The sequence below is a fragment of the Aphelocoma coerulescens genome, chromosome 1A (assembly GCF_041296385.1).
Source record: "Aphelocoma coerulescens isolate FSJ_1873_10779 chromosome 1A, UR_Acoe_1.0, whole genome shotgun sequence".
Classification (NCBI taxonomy): domain Eukaryota; kingdom Metazoa; phylum Chordata; class Aves; order Passeriformes; family Corvidae; genus Aphelocoma; species Aphelocoma coerulescens.
The window spans coordinates 29,779,328-29,802,899 of record NC_091014.1 but is presented as its reverse complement, the minus strand read 5'-3'; the positions used below and the strand labels follow the sequence as shown (position 1 = coordinate 29,802,899).

The window sequence follows — 23,572 nt, the reverse complement described above, 5'->3', positions numbered from 1 at the left end:
TGCCCCTGCCCATGGCTAGGGGCTTGGAACTAAATGATCTTTAAGGCACTTTCCAACACAAACCATTCTGTGTCTCCATAATTCTAGGACACAAAATCTACTTCGTTTAAACCAAATATGCGATGTAACAGAATTAAATTATCAAACATTACTTCTTTAAACTTCTTTTAAGCATCACCCAAACATTTGCAACACTCTATGTCTAGAAAAAATGTGAAAAAAATACAGGATATAGAAACACGACTGATAATTTTAAAAAGACTTTTTCTTGTCATATCTGCACTGACTCTATTTTGTCTTATATTTTTAATGACACATTCATGTTTAATGTGGTAAAAGGATTAATTTTAAAGAGAAGCTGATAGACTTTTTTTTTATCCAGAGTGAAAAGCATTAACAGGCCTGGAGAAAAAGGGATATCCATCTCCTAAACGTGGTCAAAAGTTAAGTTTATAATTCAAAGCTGAATACTAAATAGCCTGAAGAAATAAGAGAAGATTGAGATGAAACTTTTAAAAATAGATTTTAATGCCTCATACAAGTGGAATCAGCAAATATTTGGATCATTATAATTAATTTTCCTTTAACCTTTAATAATGCATGCTTCAAAAAATTGTTTCCATGAGCTAACCAATCAAGCCTGTGTTACCTACAGCAGTACACTCACCGAGGCACCATTCTTCAGCCACCTAATTGTTGGAATAGGCTTGCCCGTAGCTACACAAGGCCAGTACAGGTCACTGCCTATATCCCTTTCTGTGTCATTGATATGTTCAACCCACTCAGGAGCAGCTGCAGAATAAAATACATGATGCATTGTAAATATAGCACATACATATTTAATTGGAATTATGTTGTATTAATTTCACTGCTTTTCCCATGATACTTAAACAGGCAACACAAAGTAATGGTGATAACTCAGCAATGTGCCAGCACAAAAAAGAAAGTTTTTGTCTTACAAGATAGATTCAAAATAGCTTCAAACTATTTTTTATGAGAAGAAAATTTGGAATTGAAATAATGGCTCCTGAATGACCAAAGACATAAGATATTACCACTTATATTGATCTGATCTGTAGATTATTCAGTGTGGAAATTACTCAGTAGAACCATAAAAATGATAGCTAAATGACATGAAATTGTGCAAAACTGTGTATGTACTGAAAGGATCTCCAAGAAATTATTCTCTTGGTCCAGACAGGACATGTAAGAAATTAATATTGAAAACGGTCCAGCATTTTTGCTTTTGCTAAACAAACAAACCAATTTACTTATTACGAGCAGTAATAACCTTCCCACACTAATTCTGAGTTTGATGTACTGAAGTTCTAGCACTTAACTGAAGATCTTAACTCAGAAGATCTTCTGTACAGCCAATGAAAGATATAAATCATCTGAGGGTGGTTCAGATGTTATGTGTGACCTTTTCGTGGCATAGTTTTGTGGCATAAGCCTCAGACAAGAAGTCAACTTACTTGGGAAGATTTCAGTATGAGCAGTAAGATACAATTTTTGGTTACTTAATTTAACCAAATGCATAAAGGGAAGTGACAGAGGGCAAAGGAATAAAGAACTGTTTATAGCTAATAAGAGAGAGAGCTATGACAGAACACACAAACAAAATGAGAAAACAAGAAATCATAACAAACCTAATAGTATCTTTTTCCTCCCAGAAGTTCTTTCACTTCAAGTACTATAAATTGGTTTAATTTACACTATGCTTAAGTATATTAACACATAACTGTCAAGGTGTATATACCAGCTATCATAACCAGACAAATTGAGTAGTCATTCAATTAATACATAAATATCATGCCTGGCATTTAATGCAAGAATTTTGATTCTGCTCTATTAACTTGAACAGCAGTGTGTGAGAATGATAATACGAATCACCACTGACATCAAGTGTGAAAACACAGACATTTCCAACATAAGTAAAAGCAACACAAATCATCAACAATAAAATTGTTCTTCCTACCTTGTACATAAACTCTTGCTTGATGTTTATCCTTTCCTTTATAGTTTTCAGCTTCACACTCATAAAGTCCTTCATCTTCATACTGAATATTGAAGATCTTAAGAACTGCACCAGACATGCTTATCTCAGCAGAGGCTGGCAAGGGTTCAAGGTATTTACTCCATCTGAGTTCAGGAACCGGACTTGAAAAGGTACAGTAAAGTACAAATCAGTGTGTTCAAGAACTGGCTGTTAAATTGCATGCTACAAAAAGAGCATTTGAAAATGAAACATGTATTTTCATTCCCTGGAAAATGAAAGCAAACCGTGCTGTACAAAAACTTTAAAACACACTTACTTTCCAAGAGCAAAACACTCCAGTGTCACGTTTTGCCCCAGGAGAGCGTATGTGTCCTTGAACTTCACCTTGATATCAGCAGGATATACTTTTGCTCCTAATATGAAAAAAAAGATTCTAAGAAAAGGCATGTGAGAAAGTTATACAGCTATTAAAATTTCCACAGTTCAATAAAACTTTTCTTAAAATTCCAGACAAAATTTTTCTTTACACTGTATAAATAGCCTGTCAATTCATAAGATCTGGCTAAGCACTGAACTTTTACTAGAAGGCACCATCTTTTTACTCAGAAACTAGTCATCTTTCTCTGGATGACATCCTAACTTTTTTACAGAATTTCTAATTGCCTTTGAAGCATGATGTGTGTGGGTAGGCAAAAACCTGAGTCTCTATTTTCCACAATTTTTTTTACTGGATAGAATATTTTGAATTATTTTGAATTTAAGCTCAATTTTATCTCAGTAAGGGTATGAAGGAGCTAGAGCAAGCACATCAACTGTTTAATGAGAGCACAGGGATGTAAAAGTAATCAAATCTCCCCACTAGCAATCCCTTTAGGAATCCTCTTGCAATACTAGATGAAGATGGCAGTGTGAATACTGGCCATGGAATATTTGGTCAAAGATCAGTAATTTGGAATTATTCAAATTCAATCAGTAATATGGAAAATTTTACAGATAAAAGGGTCACTGAAAAATTCGTCATCAGTTTATGAGAACCTAGTGACTGACAGTCTGAAGTGGCAAAAGGGAACTTGGCTCCTATTTGGAAAATATGCAGTTCTCCTGAAGAAACAGTGACAAATAATCCAGTAACACAAAGCTACAGAGGTGTTTTAGGAGATTGACCATGAGACACAAAGCTTTTAGGCCACTGTTGGATAGGAAGTTTCATAAGGGGAAAAGGATTTTCCTCTTTCATGAGGGATTTTCTGGGGGAAAAAAAGTAAATCCTGAAGCTGTTCATCAACATTTACATGAAGTTTCTGCTTTACAGTCATACTCCTTTGAACCAGTGCCAAGACTAAAAAAAGTTATTGAAAATTTTGGAATGAGATCAGGGGCTTATCATATAAAAGAGATGGGGATTCTGGGGATAAGAACTCTGTTCTCAATGATTTGAAAGGAAATTTGTGAATGAATCTATGGAGATTTCCTTCATGAAGTTTTCAGTGTGGATCGGAATGATCTGGACCTCTGGAACACCAAGTAACATTGTGCAGTAGCCATTATAACTTGCCATATAATTCTCCTTACAGAAATGAAAGTAGTTATGAATTAGCACAAAATTATAATACAAACAGTTAAAATACTGCATGTGCATAGTATTGCCAATAAATACTTACGATCAGATTGTGGAATAAGCGGAATAAATTTACTGAATACACTCTTCGTTATTGAAGGGCTGGACACAAAACACGAGTAATTGCCCTTATCTGATGCTTCCACATTTGCTATGTAGAGATTGCCATTTGTCTGGGACACAAACCGTCGTTTGTCCAAAGCAATGAACACTGGGAACTCATTTAGAAGCCAGCGATAACTGAGGTCATCTACAGGAAAATATTTTAGTCAATATTAAAACCCAACACTATCAGCTATTTAAACCACAGAATATTGTCTGCATATAAATCACTTGACTCTGATTTCTAGGTTATAGATCTCTTTTTCAGAGAGGCAGCTATGTGAGAGAGATTTATACATCTCAGCAGCCAGCTCATTTCTGTCTACACTGAACATTGGGGCACTACTGCCGTGAGTGCAGGTTACTGGGGACCTGGCTACAGTGTGCACACCTTGCCCTGGGCACAACCATCCCACAGGAACTGGAGTGGGATGGGATCAGAGAGGCAGCTGGGTCTTGACCTTATGCAATCGAGAAGCTGGGAAGTCCTCACCAGTCTTGTGATTTAGACAAAACCTTAGAATATTTTAACTAGTAATATGTCTCTGCTCTACAGTTCCTTGCAATGCTTAAACTGAGCATGAAAACTAAATCATTACTTCATTTTACAAGGTAGAAGAGATGCTAACAGCCAATTTCATCCCTCATGATGAACTCCAGATGATTGAGATTACTGGTATAATCCCTGCAGAGCTCTTCAGTAGCTAATGATGAGAAAAAGTCACTTACAGAAAATAAATAACCTCATCCCTGACCCTCTGGGGATGCTTCTGCTGCTCCATGATTTTAACAGAAGCCCATGATCATAGCAGTTGAGGTGACTTTACCAGGTGGTAAATGAATCTGGGCCCTGTCCAAGACCAGCAGAAAGTCTGGGATGACACAGTGACAGAGTGACATGGACTCAGGTCTTTTGATTGGTAAACCAAGTCTCCTCTCTGTTATGCAGATTAGCCTGAGTAATTCTATTTGTAGTATCAAAACCTACTTGAAAATTCAACAATATTCCTTACATATGACCAACAACAAACATATTCAAAACAGAAACCTAACCTAAATGGTGATTCTCAAGCTGCATAAAAGTTATTGTTTCAGTAAATATAAAGAAAACTTGCAACAATAAATATTAACTTGCCTTTTACTCTTAATACATTGAAAATGAAGCACTTTTAGCTGAATTACCTGGGTGGTGGTAAGGGGGCTCACAAAGAAGCACTGCTCCAACACCTTCTCGCACTTTCACCTCATAACGTTCCTCAGGTGGAAAGGGATCCAGATCTAGTTTTAAAAAAAGCAAGAGGAGGAGAATAGGGATTTTAACTACAGTAACTTTTTATTATTATAATTCTTTTCAGTCCTGCAGAGATTAGTATAGAAATACATCAATACATGGCAGACAGAAACCTGTTGACCCCTAATGCCGGTTTTGCTTGTCATTATCAAATGAATTTTTTTTTTACATTATTTTTGTCATCATAATTGTAAATTCCAGGGGGAAAAAAAGTGATGCAGACTGTATCCCTAAGAGTATTTAGGTTTAAAATATTCTAATGAGTTTTAAGGCACTGGATCTAAAAAGTATGTACAGTATTCTCAGATGGATTAATTGATCCAAGTATGTGAGAGAATGTGGGTTTTGTTCCATAGTTTCAGTAAATTTGACAGCAAAACAAAATTAAAGCTAGTCAAGACTTTTTTGAATTCTTCGAAATGGTTGTTGACATTTTTCAATCAGTTTATGCATAAGCAAAAGAACATAAAGAACAGACATTTTCTATATTAATTTTAGCAACTCTATTCAGTTCTTTAGCAACAGTGATTGTATAAAGAAATGGTTTTTATAGGAGATCATTAAAAAGGAGAAAGGAAAAAATACAACAGTATAAAGAGGAATTAAAGCAGCCTTTTTTTTAACAGATATTTATCCGTTTCCAGCTATCTTTTCACTTCTATTCCTTACCTCTTTACACTATTATAGTTTATATATTGAAACATTGTATATTGGGGTTCTGTTTAGCACAATTTTTCAGTACTCCATCAACATTCATCTCATGCAGCCAGTGAGCTGCAGAAAACATGCCTCAAACTGTTCTGATTCTATTTTTCTCATCTATTATGTTTATTCATTTAATTTTTTTATCCTATTGATTATTCAGGACTCACACCACTGAAGCCTGCTTTCAATATAAATAAACATCCCATAAATTTAATGTTGATGTTTTCTCCCTTGAAAGGAAGTAACCGCCTGGTCTTCAATGTTTTTCTCGAAAATATAGTGGATAAATACAGACTAAGACTATATCAACTATCATATGATCCATCAGCTCATTATAGCTTCTGACTTTCCTGAATATTTGTGGTCCCACACTCTGATAAGTACAATCCGAAAGCTGAACTTTTCACTACATGTCTAATCTTCTACAGCAAGGAGTGAATTCTGCTTATGGAGGCTGATTAAAGACAAGAGGGGCACTAAACCCTTAGTGTCAGGCCACCCAAGGCTTTGTGAATGCACCCCAGTTAAAGTGTATTCCTTTTTTTGCAATTCCTTTTTTTGCTCTCTGATGAAAAAATATATCCAGGGAAAAAGGGAACTTAAGGCAAAATAAAACAAAAATCCCAAACACTGTCTTTAGTCTGCAAAATTTTGCATTAGTCTTCATGCAGTACATCAGTTTTTTACAATGCATGTATTTGGTGACGTGCAGGTCTCTACATGTACATGTACACACAAGACCAGCTTATAGCTGTCAGAAGTTGACAGAAATTTCCCCCAGCAGGATCTCCATTGTAGCCTAGAAGTCGGGGCACACTTTACTGGCAAGTGCTGTGCCTTCCTCCTGCAGCTGTGTTTGCACTGTGGCAGCACCTCATCACCATACGCCCTCACTCTTGTCTTTCTTCTGTGACTATTTCCCCTCAGGTCCTACCATGATTTAAAAAGAGTCTGGACATTATCATCACCAGATCTGGCTCCATGAGTCTCTTCAATTAATAATTTAACAATAACTCACTGGGAAGGCTGTCATATTATGTCAGCAGAATGCTAAAGAATATAAAATGCTTTCAAATTTATTTTGTGTCGATCCCTGCAGACTAAGGCATTTAAGATACTGTTTTTAGAGTAATACAGACACAGCACATGTTAGCAGAAGACACCACAGTGTAAAACATTGGGCATTCCTAGCTAACCATAATTTTTCTGTATTTTGACATAAACAACGGCTTACATCCAAAACTCAGAACGGCTTCACGGCTTCTGACAGTTCCAAAGCTATTTGACACTACACAGACATATCTTCCAGCATCTCTTGATTTCTCTGGATTACTGATAACAAGTGTGCCTCCCACCATACTGTAGCGCTCCTTTGTTAAATCAATATCCCAGTTGTTGAGTTTCCACCTATCAAAAAACAAAAGCCAGATGTAAGATTTGGCCCCAAAAAGCAAACCTGGTAAGAAATATGATGTGAAAAATAACTCACAAATTCTGATAAACGATACAGGAAGTTATTAACTTCTATACAAGTTTTAAGTTTTCCTTCATCAAGAGGCACAGATTTGAACTCCAGAGGTCTTTTAAACATAACAGTGTCAGTTCTGCCTTCTTGGGGATGTGACATAGTTTGTTAAAACATAATTGCTGGCCAAGCAGTAAGAGATGCTTCAGCTGGCTGTGAATAAGCTAACCAGCCATCAAACACAGGGAATTTAAACATATCTCGAATAATTATCTAAGGACAGACTGGATACAAATATACTCCCTCTGCACCTTTAAAGTATGGGGTAATAAGAGATTTTTGCAAACCTGCTGCAGAAAATGAAAATTTTTTATAAAACATAATGTGCTAGTAAAGTCAGTGCAAAAACTGTGGCATGCTTCATAAATGACCTACTTATTACATTCAGAAAATTGCTGGACACTGTCCCCTTGGTTATGGTAAAACCCCACAGCCAATTCACTGAATTACTGCAACTTGCACTTCAGGGATTAAGACAGAAACTGGTAGCCCAGTTCTGACCCTCACCGATTTCTGCTTATTTTAAAAAATGCTAAAAAACACGGAGTGGGAACCAGAATGCATGATTTATATTTGTGTCTGTTACTGTGTCCACAAGAGGGAGTCCATAACCTTAGAAAGGAACTGCCTGGTTTCTATGGACAAATAGCAAGGACGCAACTTTAATACATTTAAAGATCGTAAAATTATTTCAGCATAAATATTTTATTTTTTCATAAGGTAACGTTAGGCATTAGTAACTGACAATGAGAACACATACTACCTGTTCATTCACTATTGAAGATGTATCAAAATAAACAGAATTCTCAGTTGGAAGTGGAACTTGAAATTGTCATAGAAAGAAACAATACTAAGAATGGCACGAACAAAAGAATAAATCAAGAAAAAATCTAATGAAATGGCATAATGTTAAAGATGCAGAAAATAGCATTTTGATCATATGGAATTCTAGAAGTATCACTTCAGTCCTGTGAGACATACTATATGTCTCTGTTAGAAAAAATTAATATATCCTCTGTTCAGAAATATCTAACTATAAATGTCCTGAGGACTGCTTATCCTGCAATGAAAATGGTAAGAAGAACTTATTTACCTCTGAGATAGAAGAATTTTTTCTCAGTAACTGTTAGAAGGCTGAGCTGAAAATAACATATTGAGGTATACTAAAAATAATGATGTCAGAAAATAAGAAAAGTGGCCTTATTCTGTACTGCAATTATCATCACATCAGCTATCAGTGCTAATTGTCAAGTCTGTTCCTAGACAGGTCTGGAGATGCAATGCAATTCTTTGAGAATGATTTTGCTAGCTCAGATTTTGCTGAGCCCACAATAGGTAAAGAAGAATGTCAAAATTTATTTAGAGCCTGTAATCACCTATAGATAGTGTGTTTACAGTCTTGCAGACAGGGTGGGGGGAGTCTCTGGACCAACTGGAAGGGATGGGGAAGTATATCAAAGGGTATAAAATCTTAGCACATGTAATCTCTCCACACTTTCCAAGCATGGCAAGAGGAAGTACGTGCCAAAAAAATGTCATGTACCAGGATCATATTCAAATGGTGATTCTGTACAGGTAGACAACCTGCTAGCCTATTTTTAGAAGTGGCAATGAAGACTAACTAAGCTGTTTTGATGGAAGAATACCATAGCTGGTCACAATACTGTAACAGATTTAAAAGAACAGCCAGCAGACTTATTTGCTTTTTGTGTTCTAGAAACCAGTCTGGGAACACACGTAAGTGAGTACTGGTGGCAGATCATAGCGTAATTTACTGACATGGATCTTTTTTGCTGGCAAGAAATTGTGTCTGTCCTTAGTACAACGACAGCAGTTTTCTGCCTATGATCAGGCTGTAATTTAGTCACAGTCTTAATACTGACAATCTTAAGTACATTTCTCTTTATACAATGAGTAGATAATGGCTGACAAACTTATATGAATGCACAGCAAAGAAGAATTGCTTTCTACAATAATATAATTATTGTGAAAGAGGTCATGTGGGAATTAGTATTAAAACTAGTTGAAATGCTTTTTCAGAATAAAGTTTTTCATGTCTTCAGTAGCATAGCTGACACATTCTTGATCACTGCTCTACAACATAGTGGATGCAAAAGCAATATGGGATGTAGAATATCCAGGTTCAACAATCAATACTTCTCCTTTCAAAGTGAAATAGAATAAAAAAAGATGTTCTGAATCAAGGACAAAGACTCAAATCTCAGTCAATCTCAGCCTAAGCTGGAAAGATAGCCTCTTAAATATTTTTAAAGGTCACATTTTTTTTTAAATTTACATCTGGATCAGTATTTCTTTCAAAAACTGAAAACATTTAATACCATATACTGTCTTCAACACTGATTCGACATTTTGGCAAATCAAGGTTGAGTCTTACTCAAAAATTGCATATCTCCCCATTTTTTCCTGCCTTGAAGACTTTGCTCCAACCTTTTAAGAAGTCAAGCATTTAATAACACAATCTGATATAGCTGCTGAATAAAATATGCAAGATCTGAGAATCAAAACACGAGATATTACCTGTAAGTAGGAGGAGGAATTGCGCGAGCTCTGCAATTCATTGAAACTTGTCCATCTGAAGATTCTTCTGGATAGATGGTATCGATAGGTTGCTCCTCAAAAACAGGTCCATAATCTTTGTTTCCTTCCTCTGAAAACAGAAAAGAGTTTCAAATTAATCATTTTTTAATTAGCAGTCAAACTGAAGATGAATTTGCATCACACATTCCAGAATCAAAATGTGAAGGCCAAATAGTGAGTCAATCAAAGTTAATTCTATGCGCTTCAGCAAAACTGGAGCATTACAGGTAACAAAAGTGCTGTCTGTCCTTCACTGACTCCTGCCTTCTAAGAACCAAATTAACTCAAACTTTGTTCTTCTAATACTACCTTGTGTGCCTTCTCTGATGAAATTATTCGTCACTGTTTAGACCAAATGTGGAGATAATTAGGAACTAAAGATATGCCCCTTAGAAATACCGTGAGACCAACTTACTTCACAGAGAACAACAAATTCTAATCAAAAAAGGTCCACATCCGAAACAACTACCCATAGTTATTCCTGATTTTATAGCCTAATCATCTCCAATGATTTTATGTATTTAGAAAGAATCTTTACTACATCGGACAAAAAACCCCTTATGTTGGGTATGAAAGCTGAAAATTACATTGTTTCCAGATCACACCTGCTTTTCCTTTCACGCTGAGGTATGTATTAGCTTTCTACATTCCAAAATACAATTTTAGAAAGGTATTATTTATTTTAAAACCATTTCAGTTTGCAAAGCCAAGCACTTAAATGTGAATAAATGCAAAAGAGGTTTGACAACAAACTGTATTTTTTAATCTTTATTCTTCATTCGTTGATGCTGTTGTAAAGGTGGCAGGTTCTGCCCACCTCTGCTGCATTCCCTTCTCCTTTATCTCCTCCAAGCCATACAAGGTTTCTCTTTGGGGTCTAAGAAGCAAGTCTAAGAGCAAAGGTGGAATGTTCTGGAAAAATTCTTCTCAGTAAATCTAGGATGTAACTGGTTTTTTTTCTGTGAAAATGTCAACTATGCATTCTAGGTACAGAATGACTCTGTGAGGAGACAGTACATGCTCCATATAGGTAAAATTTTGAAAAAACACAGTTATCTAATTCTCACAGGTCTCTACTGAGACTGAAATAACAGTATGGACACTTGTGAGCAAATTCAAGGGAGAACAAAGGAGTACATGACTTGCTAACAAGTTCACTTTCCATTCAAGTTCAGAGCCTTGCTCCATATCCTAGAGATGCCAGAGATTTGTAAAATGACTGCAAGAATCTTGTAATACAAGGGAAACAAACAAAACAAGCACAGTTTTACTAATAAGATCTTCAGAGATGGCTGAATAGTTTAACTCGGACATTTTCAAAAGCAGTGGTTAAGGATGGAAAAATTCTGACATTTTGCAAAAGTATCTTTGCTGCCTATAAAAATTTGCTACATGTCTTGCAATTTAAAAAACCTTCTCAGATCAGTAAATAAACGCAATGTACAAGATGACTGTTCTTAAATCAAATGATGATTTTGTACTTATGCCCTTAAAACTCCTGTCTTTGGCTCTAAAAGATTTTAGACTAAATTAGACAGTTTTTAGGAAAACTATAAAAGAAAAAGTCTATCTATATACCTAAAGAATGTGAATTACACCAGTGTAAAAATACCACATATACATAGAACACTCCTTCTGCAGACATCTTTTTTATTGTTCCTAAATTCCATATGCATAGATAGACACTGGATTACAGCACTTGAAGAAGACTGGGTACAGATAAAAAGCAAGTTCCCTTTTGACTTAAAATTTGGGGAAAAAAAAATCACCATTTCCCTTGAGGACAGGAGGAGGTCCAGAAGACACTGTTGGGCTGTGAGACATGTGGTCAGGCAACTTAATTTTTAAAAACTAATTCATGTAATGAGAAGTCTTTCAAGGAAGCAAAGAAGAAAAGCTAGAAAGGCAGAGCTTTTGAACAATGGTCTGCTTTCTTTCATATTTTAAAGCACAACATGATACAAAAATCTACATATTGCTAGACCAAAAAAAGAACTACTTTCAGACTGAAAAGGCAAGATTCACATACTTGCTCAGAGACTGGAATGACTAAGTCAGAAACCCGATGGCATGTTCTGTGCAGTTCTTAAATATGAATACAGAATAACAACAGCCTCCAGCAGCAAACAGCCATATCATATGCAGCTGACTCTTCACCTTAGGACTCAAATGATGTTACAGAGCACTTAGGCATTTCATTGCATGCATTTTTAATGCTGCCAGCACTATTAATTATATTGAGTGAACGCCTGCTTCTCACACCTATCAAATGTGCTTTATAAAGGCACTTCTGCTGCAATCTATTATGAATCTGGTTTCAGGTGTTTGTCTGAGCAGAATAAGATGTGCAGACTGAATGTCAGGTATGGCAAACAATAAACCTTTCATTCTCAGCCACAAGGTGAGTGTGGACCAGTGATATGAAAACAGCACATGGGAGAAAAGAGAAGAGAAAGGGGTTGTGAACAGATCTTCAAGAAATGTTCATACTTTACGTGAAGTACCACGACTGTGTGACAAAGTTTGGAGAGCAAGGAAGGGCAGACTAAGAGTACAAGGAAAAGCATCAGCTCACTGACGTTGTGCCTACATGAAAAAGAGAAGTGGGGAAAGAAGAAGGAAATGGATGTATTAGACTGAGGATGTGATGAAGAGCACACTTCCAGTGTTCAGGTCCTGCTTTAGACAAGAGGATGGACTATCTGACCTCTCAAACAGCACCCTATGTTTTGGGTATATTTCTTGCAATTTATATATTGAATTGGAGCAAAAGCTATCACCTGACTATTAGAGGCATTATTCAGTGAATTCTGAAAACAAGACTCAGACCTTTCAACAGTGCTAAAATGTATTAGGAAGTCTGTGCAAAGGTCAAGAAAATCTCTGATGAGATCACAGATCCTTTATAAGAACCTTTCCCTCTAGAAGGTGGTCCTGTCATCTGTTCTCTGACACTTTGCAACTGAGCAGTGTAATTTTTCCTCTAGGCTTTCCTACAACACCACTCGTGCTTGTCTGACTCTTTAGGCAGCTGCTAAAGCTAAAGAGAGTGGAAATCTATTCAATTCTTGCTTTCTGGTTCAGTCTTCTGTCAGCTTAGTGAGGTGAATTTGTTCACTGATGAAGACCTGTGCCAGTGCAAAGTATGAAATAGGAGCAGGGTTGTAGGTTTCTGCCTCTCGTATAAAAGAAGTTGTCTCATTAATCAAACCCTCTGAAAGAACTATTATTTAAGTAAGATACATTGGTCTGAAAACCTTACCACTATTTACAGATGCGCTACAAAATTACATTAGCACACCTTAATGCCCCTGAACAAGCCTGAGAGAGACCATAATACAAAATATCCAACACATTCAGAGGAAAAGTTATCAAAAGGATGTCTGAAAATAATAATCACAGACCACCTGAGGCAGTTCTTTTCAAGTCATCTCAAGAAACATGTCTCAAGAAGAGGGAAAAGGAAGGCACAATAAAAAGGTTTATTTAGTACATCCTAATTCCATACATATTTAATTCAGGAAATGTCAAACTTTTCCATATAAACATATGGAAAATTAAACTAGCTTTCCCTATAAAAATTAATTTGCTTTCAAAAGGCTTTATTTTGCATGCTATATGTAGAACAAAGAGATAAAGAGATTTTCCAGCCCATATGCAATTTTTTTTTATTACTCAGGCAATAAAAAGTTGTCCTGGGTTGCAGTGTATTCTATTACCATCCTCATGAGCTGTTGAAATCAGGTGGGGCAGTGTTTCCTTGCCTCCTCCCCCCAGACTATCTTTCTGTTAATGGCCCATCATTGTCCTGCTGCATGACTCAGAGATAACTCCCTCCAGACTATCTTCTCTTAACGAGCCTAATCAACACTTGGCCTCATGACTCATTACCCCATTGTGAGATGCTCCACCCAGAGGGAGGAACCAAGCATCCCATCGTGGATATAATCTGAGATTCTGAACACCAGAGACATCCCTTCTCCACTGGATTTCCAGAGGACAGGAGCTACACAGCCACCACTGGACTTTCTGAGGAAGAGCAGACCCCTTCTACTACAGGATCACTGCTTCAGAGGACTGCTACCACCACCCTGCCTAACAGGGACTCAGGTTGTATCTTGACTCTCAGTTTGAACCAGTGTTTTCTTTTAGTTTTTTTTTTTCTCTTCTTTAATTTCCCCATTAAATTGTTATTCTGACTTGGTGCCTCCTACTGGTTTGTTTTCAAGCTAGTACATAATTAGAACTAAAACCAATCATGCTCATGTCAGTCTTCTATGGATCTCCATGCATCTCACATTCTTCTATCTCCTGACCATTTGCCTGCTCAAATGGCCTTGCAGCCTCCATATGCCCTGCTCCCAATCCTCCCTCACCTCCTCCTTTTTGATAAGGAAATTATGCTTATTTGCAAATAAAAAGGTAATGTAAAACTTTCTGATATGCCACCATATAGATCCACTTCTTGTGTCTTATTTCCAAAAAGCCTAATCACTCCCTGTTATTGGAGAGCACATTTCATTAGTTCAGCATTTTCTTAATATAATTTCAGGTAATTTTTTAAATTACATGTAATGTTCCAACTACACTGGCACTAAATTACTCACAACAGGTACAAATTTTACAATATAGCAGACAAATTCTGACTTGACATTTGAAAGATGAGTAACTTGAGCAAAGCTGGATATAAGTCATCGTAACATTGGTAGGAAGAAGGGAAGGGACTGATTTGTCAAAATCAAATGCAATTATTGTACCTTAAAAAAGCCTTGAATTACCCATGTAACCTTCCAGTTTACACATCTTCATTTAAAAACACATAGAGGGAAATTATTCATTCAGTTCATTATACTAGAGGGTCTTATTATCTGTCCTTTACACGGGCTTGTTGCTGACAAGAAGAAGGTTGGGTAGGGCTGGGGAGAGTATGGTCACTTGGTCAGTTTGTGATCTGAGCATCAGGAGCCTGAGACATGCAGAGATACATGGTAAGAGCATCCCAGGAATTCAAACTTGGAACACTGTGAAAAAGGGAGAATGCAGGCGTTACATGTGTGGTGATTTTTTGGGGCAATGGCAAAATGCTCTTGGGCTGCTTTGACATTAGTGTGATAAAAAGAAGTAGATATATCTACAAAGTTCCCAGGGATTTAACTCTGTGTCTTTGGGATCTGCCTTCATGTGACTAAAGTCTGGAGAGCTGTCCTAAATCCATCTACGAAGCAGAGTTTCGTGCTAGATTAAATTTGATACTAAATATGACAAATGGGACTGTGTCAGTAGCTGAAGACTCCTCTTGAGTTCAGCAATTTTATATGTCACAAGAGAACCAAGAAAATGGCAACCCCAGGCAGCTGGCACATTGTGGCTGAAGTAAGGCATCTTTCTTACACTGCAGTACTTAATTAAACAGGCAGGCTCATCACCACTAATTTTTAATGTCTCTTTCTAGGTTCAATTATGATCTTTATTTTTTCTATCAGTTCTATACTTGGATAGCTTCAGAGAGCTGGGAATTTCCTGGATCAGCACTGATGAGGCGAGGATTGGCTGCTGGTGCACTGTTTTCCAGGACACCAGCTTAACAGAGGAAGTTGCAGCAGACAAAACCCAGCGCAATACATTTCCTCTGACTTTGTTGCTACTTTTCAGCATGGGGAATCACAAGGCTGATATGCAATACACAGGCAGCATATGCAAACTGACAAGGAAAGAGCTGATGATCTGAATTGTGGCTTCTGTATCATATGGCAGAAAATATGGAGATGGGAACAAGAGACCACTGTGTTTATTGGGAAATGCAGCTACTAATAATTACATGTTACTTCACAGTTAACATTTAACAACTACAATAATTCAAATATATGTTTTCTTCTACTCTTTGACAACTGCACAGGAAGTACATAGGAAGTTAGTTCATAACTGATCTGCAGTGTTATTTTGCAAAGAACCTGAAATGGACCGCTCCTGCAATTCGCTTAATTATTTGTAGAGACTGATATCTGTCTTTTCAATATACTAATTCTTACATTTTGCATAATCAATTCTTTATCTAATCTGAATAGAGAAAAGTAGAAGAAAACAGAAAATTCCCAAAGGGAATAGCATACAGTAATTTTACAGCTAGTCTTTTCTAATGATTTACTCAAATGTCTCAAATAGAGGTCACTAAACCATTTGGACTCTTGTGCATCATTCTATCTTCATATGGCTAGTATGTAAAGAAGCAAAAATCCTGTAAATTAAAATTTACTCTTACTTTACAAGATATATCCTTCCATGTTATCTTACAGGGTAGTTACAATCTATATTTCCACACAGGAGCTGCGGAATATTCTATATTTAAGAGTAAGAATAATATTTAAATTTTTCCCTTATTTATATACTTATTAATGCATTTTTTTTCTGGAATGTACAAAAATTACTCATATTTGGTTTCAGAGCAGAATTGTCATGACTGATATAGACAGTTATCACACAAATTTGTACAAAGTTATATATATGTTTCAAGTGATTCATCAGAAATGGTGGATATATAGTTACGCTTCAATTCATTGGGAAACTAGATTAAATGGGAAGCCAAATGTAAGAGCAAGTGACTTCTCTGAAATCATTCCCATAGTGTGAATTATGTGCAAAAGATTTTTAATTTATATCTGCTGTTTGTATTTTTGCCCTGTTTGCTCTAAATTATCTTTAACCTCAATAAATCCTTTGTGGTGGTGTATTCCCTCCCCATTTTTCCAAGCACACTGCGATCTCTGAGAAATGCTCATTAGGCCTCAGCCTTGACAGACAGCACCTGGGCTCAGCTCTTCCCCAGCTTATCAGAAACAAGGTCTGCTCCCAGGAACTCTGCTGTCTAACGAGCTCCTGTTTTCTTTATGAACAGCCTTGGAAACGGTTTTTCTTTCCTGAATGGCATAACATCCCTGTTCTTACACTTTGAAAGAAAGTGCCAACCCAAACTGCGGCCTGGATGAAACACTGATATGACTAAAGCCCACTGTCTTGCAACCTATAAACAAATCCAAAGGTCCAAAATGAGTCCTTTGAGCTCTCCTGGACCACAGTGGGCTGTGACCAGCAAGCTCCCTCTGAGTGGGGCCTCTGAGAGCCAGTGAGCTCTCAGGTTGGCTGCACTCAGAAGATCACCCAACAACGATGAATCCTGGGCTGATACACCCACTCCTTGAGGCTCAACTCTTTGCCCACTGAGGACATGTAAGAGCATCCAGAGTGAATATTTCACTACCTATATTAAAATGCCCTAGGGTATATCACCGTGTCCCAAAGCCATAGGGAGGAGGGGGAGAGAAGATCCAGCAGGCAGGAATTGTGCAGCAAGATTGATTTATTTAGTTATTTTACAAACTCTTTTATAGACTTTTTCTTCATAGTCTAATTGGACAAAGGATCAGCCACCCCTTGGGGTGACTGGCTAAAATCCTAAAACATCCATTGTCAAAATATTTTTCTACTATACCATAAACAAGACTTTTCAAGGTTGCACATGTTTCATTGTTTACAGAACTCTGCTACCTCTTCTGCGTGAGAGAAAAGTCTCTCACGGACTTAGAAAATAGCAAGAAAATCCTTGCTAGCAGCATTTTTGTATCCACAACCTATGAGGGGAATTTTTCACAGGTACACTGAATCTTTACGTCTGTGTGCATAAATGTGTGCATTTGCTTTGGCAAATGCGGGAGAAATGCTGCTCTCTTAGATGTTTAAGTACCTTAGATATCTAAGTAAGTTAGGCCTGTAAGTAAGGTTAAGTCAAAAGTTGTAAGCTAAATTAAATGCTGCTAAGCACTGTTCTTTTGCTAAGTTTAAGTTACAAGTTGTTAAACTAAATGTTGTGTTATTCCTCTATTAAATTGTTACAATTAAATTATAATTTAAGTTCTAAGTTAGTTAAGTATAAGTCAAGTGTTGTTCCTTTGTTAAATTGTTACATTTAAGGCATAAGTTAAGTTCTGTTACATTTGAGTGATGTCAAGCTTTTAGGCCGTATTCCTTTTATCCTCACCCTCACTGTTCTTTTGTCACACACACCATCACCCCCCATATAGTTTTTGGCTCATTTCTGTTTCGATTGACTGGATTTTGTTTGTTGCTTTTTGGTTTTCCCTTTTTCCTTGGTGTGTCTTCACTGTCCAGTAAGTAGCAGAGTGAGTCTTGCCAACAAACTTTGTCGTGCTGTCGCTTAATATTAAATTTGGTTTTTTCTCATACCCTTGCCGGTGATAGTTTTAAGTGATCTCAAACACTCCTTCATAACATCCTCAAATTAAACAACAAAGAAAATAGAGAAGTAATTGAACCTTAATCGAAGAAACAGCTCTCTCATTTTCCTTCAGGAATCTGATTCATCACAAAATTTTAAGCATATAAGTTGATCCAAATTATCAAGGTTATGCATAAGTGCATTGTTAAGCACATATTCAAGTTCTCTGCTGAACAAGAATCAATTCTAAAAACCTCAGACGGTGACATCACTATTGATAGCAAGTCATGGTGAAAAGTTTTCCCAAGGTCACTGTCAGAAAGAAGCTAAATCAGGTAAAAAAACTTAAGTTCCCATCATTCCCACTGTGCACCAATACAAAATTATTTTAATTAACATCTCTATTTTTCTAATGAGTCTTCTCTTTCTGTTTCTGCTTCCTGTACACCTACCTATTTCCCTGGCACTTAACACTGCCAAAAGTAGCTGCCCAAGACAGCCATTGGGTGAGTATTGATATACCTGACAGTGTTGTATCCAGTTACATATTTTAACATGAGAGAGAGACAAAGATCTGTTGACATGTGCATGGCTAGATTAACCTTGAATGCTAAAGCATGCTGACCATAAGAGCCTTGGACTAATTTATTACCAGTTTAACTAAGTTGTCAGGCTCTGCATTAGACTTGCAAGACCAGAAACCATTTGATGAAGGTACAAGAAGATCTTGTACTGTTTTCAAGATGTTAGACGAATGAGGACCTACTCATGTCTGAGAAGCTCATGCTCAGAAACAAAATGGTCTGGAAACAAGCCAAAGTATTTCTACCTGGTGTGCAGGAACATAAACACAGCATTTCCACATTTCTGAGCACTGTGATCACATTATGATTATTTATTTATGAATGTCAGACACAGCAGTAGCATTAACTGGTCTTCTAAGATCCAAGCAGGGACAAGACAGACAAGATAAACAGGTATGACGTATATCCATCCACTCCTATTTTGGAAGAAAATTATTATCTCTCTTCAGAAAATGTGAATAATTTCGTATGCTGTGCTAAAAAGCTTTAAATAATGTAGGTTCTAGCCCTCAGTTCAGAAATGCATTTTTGAACCTACTGTTCTGGAAAATGTCCAAGCATGAATAATTTAAGGTTTAGGGGCTTGACTGTTTTTTCAATTCTCTCAATCATGTGGGAAAAGTTGTACTTGGTATTCATGGGAAGCTTATTTGCTGAAGCAGTAATGTGTCCATGTTGAAAAAATTCACGACTTAGCATTGGTACATCCTAAGTGTAAGTCATCTAGATGCTAAAGGGAAATCATTTTCCAAGAGCCATTCAGCACTCAAACAGAAAAGGTAACCACTCCTTCACTCCCACTTCATATTATATGAAAGACTTAGGTTGTCTTTGGGAAGGCTGCCTCTACTTCTCTGGACAGAAAAGAGCAGGATAATTACTTCTATTTCCTACGTGCCAGTAAGAACCCTGAAGACCTGCATAGGTAATGATGTACTTTCTCCTTTACAACAAGTTTCAAGTATGAAAAGCTCTAGCCCCTGGCAGAGCAAGTTTCTCCACTTGTGCCTAACATGGTACAGTTTTTTGTCTTCTCATACTGCCAAGAGGAATGTCAGCCAATACCAATTACTGTACTTTTAAACATATTCCCATTTGCCTATTCAATATTTAAATTATTTAGGTGTTTCTTCCTTAAAAACCTAAATGTTACTTCAAAAGTGACTGAAGAGCCTAACATGTTGATCTCATGGGATCATCATTAGGGATGAAGCTGAAGTGCAGTAGTTATTCTGCACAGTCTCTCTGCACAAGCCTTCCAGGTGCATATGAAATACCAGCAACACACTCAGAAATTCAGCATGCTAACAGCATCCCCATGTACTCATCAAAACAACTGCCTTGCACTGAGAGGCTCTGTGTCTTACTGGCTTTCTTGCTTTACCAGCCTTCTCTGAAGTTTCAGGTCCTAATGATTTTTGGAAATTTGGTCGTCCAAAAATAGAAGAGCTTTTGACGTTTCTACCCCTGGACTATTGCCTCATTTTGCACAATTCAGAAGAGTTACTAGGATCACAACCTGCCTTCTAAGGCATGATCTGACACAAACTCAAGTACTGTCTGGGTCTGCACTATCAAATCCCAAGGTAAAAAGTAGAACAGTTTTATCAGAAATAAATTATTGGAGCGACATTTTTCACTACTGTTTCCTCTCACAGCCAAATGTAATCAACTATTCATTAAGCACAATAAAATATAGGGTCTTTGCAACTTTTAATTAGTCTTTTGAACAAATTAAGCTGTAGCTGAAAAACTGTCTAAATTCTTTTGGTGATAGGTTATTATCCCAATTGAAGATACACTTTAGTTCATTGATTTATATGGCAAGAAGCAGATGACAGAAAAGTTTGAAATTCAGACTTAGCAATGGGACATGAATCTAATGGAGAGTAAAAGGCAACTTGGAAGTATGTTGGAGAAATCTCAGAGGGAAGTAGAGAAGAGTCAAATATTATCAGTAAGAGGCATGAAACAACTTTTTTGCCAGTGGACTGACAATCACTGACATGTTCCCTGAGGAGTGATTCACTGCTCTCATTTGCCTTGCACTGCTCAAAGTACACTCTGAAAAGCAGCTCTTATATTGTCTGTTCTATCAGTAAGCAGAAGACTAAATTATTTACGGCTTTTTCACCAGTTTATATCTGCAAGACTACATTTCAAGCACTAATTTACCTGGAAAATAAATACTGCTCCTGTCTCATTGCAGAAGATGGTCTCTGCCTAAACCTCTCATGCACTGATTCATGTAATCTTTGCTTCCTTTCAGATAAGTAAGTGCACATTCACCACTGATGAAATGGCCAGTCATTGCAACAGTTCTCGAGTTCTAGCTTTGATTACCACAAAACAGAACTGGCTAAAAATATCAAGGTGTTTACTCCAAAGCAAATTCTAAATTTCTAAAAACACGTGTATTTCACTTTGGGAAATTTTTTTAGAATTTCCTGCAGTGGGAAAAAGAACAATTTGAAAACAGATAAAACTCCCTAGCTTATAGAGTCTCTGAATTCAGGCCCAATTCTGAACATATCAGGTCAGTGCAGCTTCAGGTTCCTAGCTCTTTGTTTCCCAAATACTTCTAGCTGTTATAGTCTGAAAGCTCTCAACGCTCAGTCAAATACATGAATTCTGAATACTTTCAGGCTTTTTGGCTGATATCTTTGAACTTGGGGAAGCCTATAGGGTGAAACATCTCAAAAGACAATCTTCCTGGAAGCTATCAGTTTCCTGGGTCCAGAGAAGTTAACATAGTAGTGGGTATGTTTAGGAAGCATGGATTACAAAAACCTAGACCACAGAGTCACAGATGAGTTTGCCAAAGGCAATTTACAGAGTAGAACAACCTAGAACTGTGGATCCAGCACCACAGAAGGCAAGGGGAGACAAATATACTTCCAGAGAAACCCTGTGTTTTGTCCAAAAGGTGCTAAAGCAACTTCTTAAATACTCTGCTTTCAACATCTGCTCCCAATTAACTTCACTCTGGGACTCGGTCTGTCTTGTTATTTAAATGAGAACTCATGATCTTTACTTAAAAGCCATCCCCAGTTCACACATTTTCCATTATTATTGACACTGCAAGCATTCCCCTTGACAACATCATGCGTGAAAGAACACCTCCTAGAACTTGACCTGATCACTGCGCTTGTGCTCCTTCCTCCTCTTCAGTATCTTTCACTTTTTAACCACACTGAGAACACTTCCAAGCAACCCCTTATATTTCATCTTGGTTACTGCAGATACATTATTTTTTGGATATGATGGCATTTAAATTGCCAAGAAATATATTCAAAAGGAAAATTGGCTAAGACTAACTGCCAGCAGCTCTCACACCCATTTGAAATGAGAAACCCTCCAGCAAGATTCAAGTGCTGGGGCTGAGCAGAGACTGCAACACCAGATTTATATAATCTAGATGCCCATAAAGCCTAGATGATAGAAGCAGATTTTCTCTCCACTCAAAACATTATTTAATTACTTGTGCAAAGTAGAGCAGATCCAGGAGCAGAGAGCATGTGCACTGTTCAGCCTTGCAGTAATACACTGGCAGTAACAACCACCCTCTGATTATATAAAACTAGGAATTTTCCACGTTGGAGGGTAGTGCCATACCTTTAGAGACAGTCATAGGCCTTAAATTTGGCTTTTGATGAAAAATGCAAGCAATTTTCCATACCAGAAGATAAATTAGGAAATTTTTTTGAACGGAAACAGCACTGTTAGAACCTGCCCTGGATTCACAATCCCTCACACCAAAGGCTCCCATCATCTTGGGGGAATCTAACAGTGCCAAGAACAGCCCAGTGAGAGATCAAATGAACCTTGCTGTGACAGTGCCAGTCTGTACACATGCTGCATGCAGTATCACGATAGCCCTCCTTGTTCTTCCTATGTCACTTAGCCGTGACCATCACAGCACACAACCTTCCAGTGCCATTCTAAGGCACTTGCCAGCAGGTACATTCTGATGCCAAGGTTTTTTTGGCTTCTGGGCACAACGGTGATGCGCAGAATACACAATAGCATTTATCGTTCGGTCCTGACTGTCAAGAAATTACCTGAACATTTCTTCTCCCTGATTGACTCAATTCTTTTATCAACCAGTTTCCAGCACTTGCTTGGCTAGTGCAGCTGATTGTTTTGTTTGATGTCAACAGGTCCAGAGCAAGATCACATGTGTAACCAGTTGACAGCCTTTTTTAAATTTTTTTTTTCTTTCAGGAAAAGCCCAGTATTGAATTAAAGTGGTGAGTTTAAAGTTTTAATTTTGGTGCTATCAGCAAGCCTCATATCTTAACAAAGGAAAAAAAACCCTCTTGAAACACACAGCAAATATATTGTGAAGGTATTGATTTTTATTAGGCATCAGTAAATCCTCCATCAAACTCAGACACAGAGTAAAGAACAGCATTCAAAACCATAGAATAATGTAGTGTTCCAACTAAACCAAAAATCATTCCTGTGAGCTATGGACTAATTTCTTTCAGGCAATGAGCTTATATCACAGTATTAATCAGATTTTTTGACTCAATAATAAGGAATATAGTTTCATGGCAGTGAAACTGAGGCAATGCCTGAAATGGTATCCTAGATTAAGCAAGTCTATGGCCCTTAAAGTAGGGAAGGATCTAAAGCCTACCTTGAAAATAACCAAAACCTTAGTACACAATATTTGCACTTTTCAAATATTGGTGGAAATTTCGTGCATGCTCTGTTCATGCTAACAGTATAATTAATCACAGCAACTAAAAATCAGCATTCATTCAACTGGCATGGAAATCTGAAACAAGCTTTACAAATTTCAAAGTTGTTTGGAACAGTTGGAATTTCACCTTTTCAAACACCTCCATCTATCTCTTAAAATGGAACTAAAATTTCAATTGCAAACATCTCTCTCAATTCAGATGCTAGAAATAT

The 23,572-nt window shown here is 37.1% G+C and overlaps 1 protein-coding gene across 1 annotated transcript in view; it reads right to left on the bottom strand.

Moving 5' to 3' along the window:
- The window catches only part of CNTN1 (contactin 1), a 162,562-nt gene that overhangs the window by 56,399 nt on the left and 82,591 nt on the right, over positions 1-23,572 (bottom strand). The window contains exons 3-9 of the mRNA XM_068997569.1: positions 9,779-9,908; positions 6,950-7,122; positions 4,902-4,997; positions 3,661-3,867; positions 2,316-2,412; positions 1,979-2,160; positions 668-792 (exon numbers count right to left, since the gene is read on the bottom strand). Of these exons, the coding sequence (XP_068853670.1) occupies positions 668-792; positions 1,979-2,160; positions 2,316-2,412; positions 3,661-3,867; positions 4,902-4,997; positions 6,950-7,122; positions 9,779-9,908 (1,010 nt within the window). The remainder of the gene's footprint in view (positions 1-667; positions 793-1,978; positions 2,161-2,315; positions 2,413-3,660; positions 3,868-4,901; positions 4,998-6,949; positions 7,123-9,778; positions 9,909-23,572) is intronic.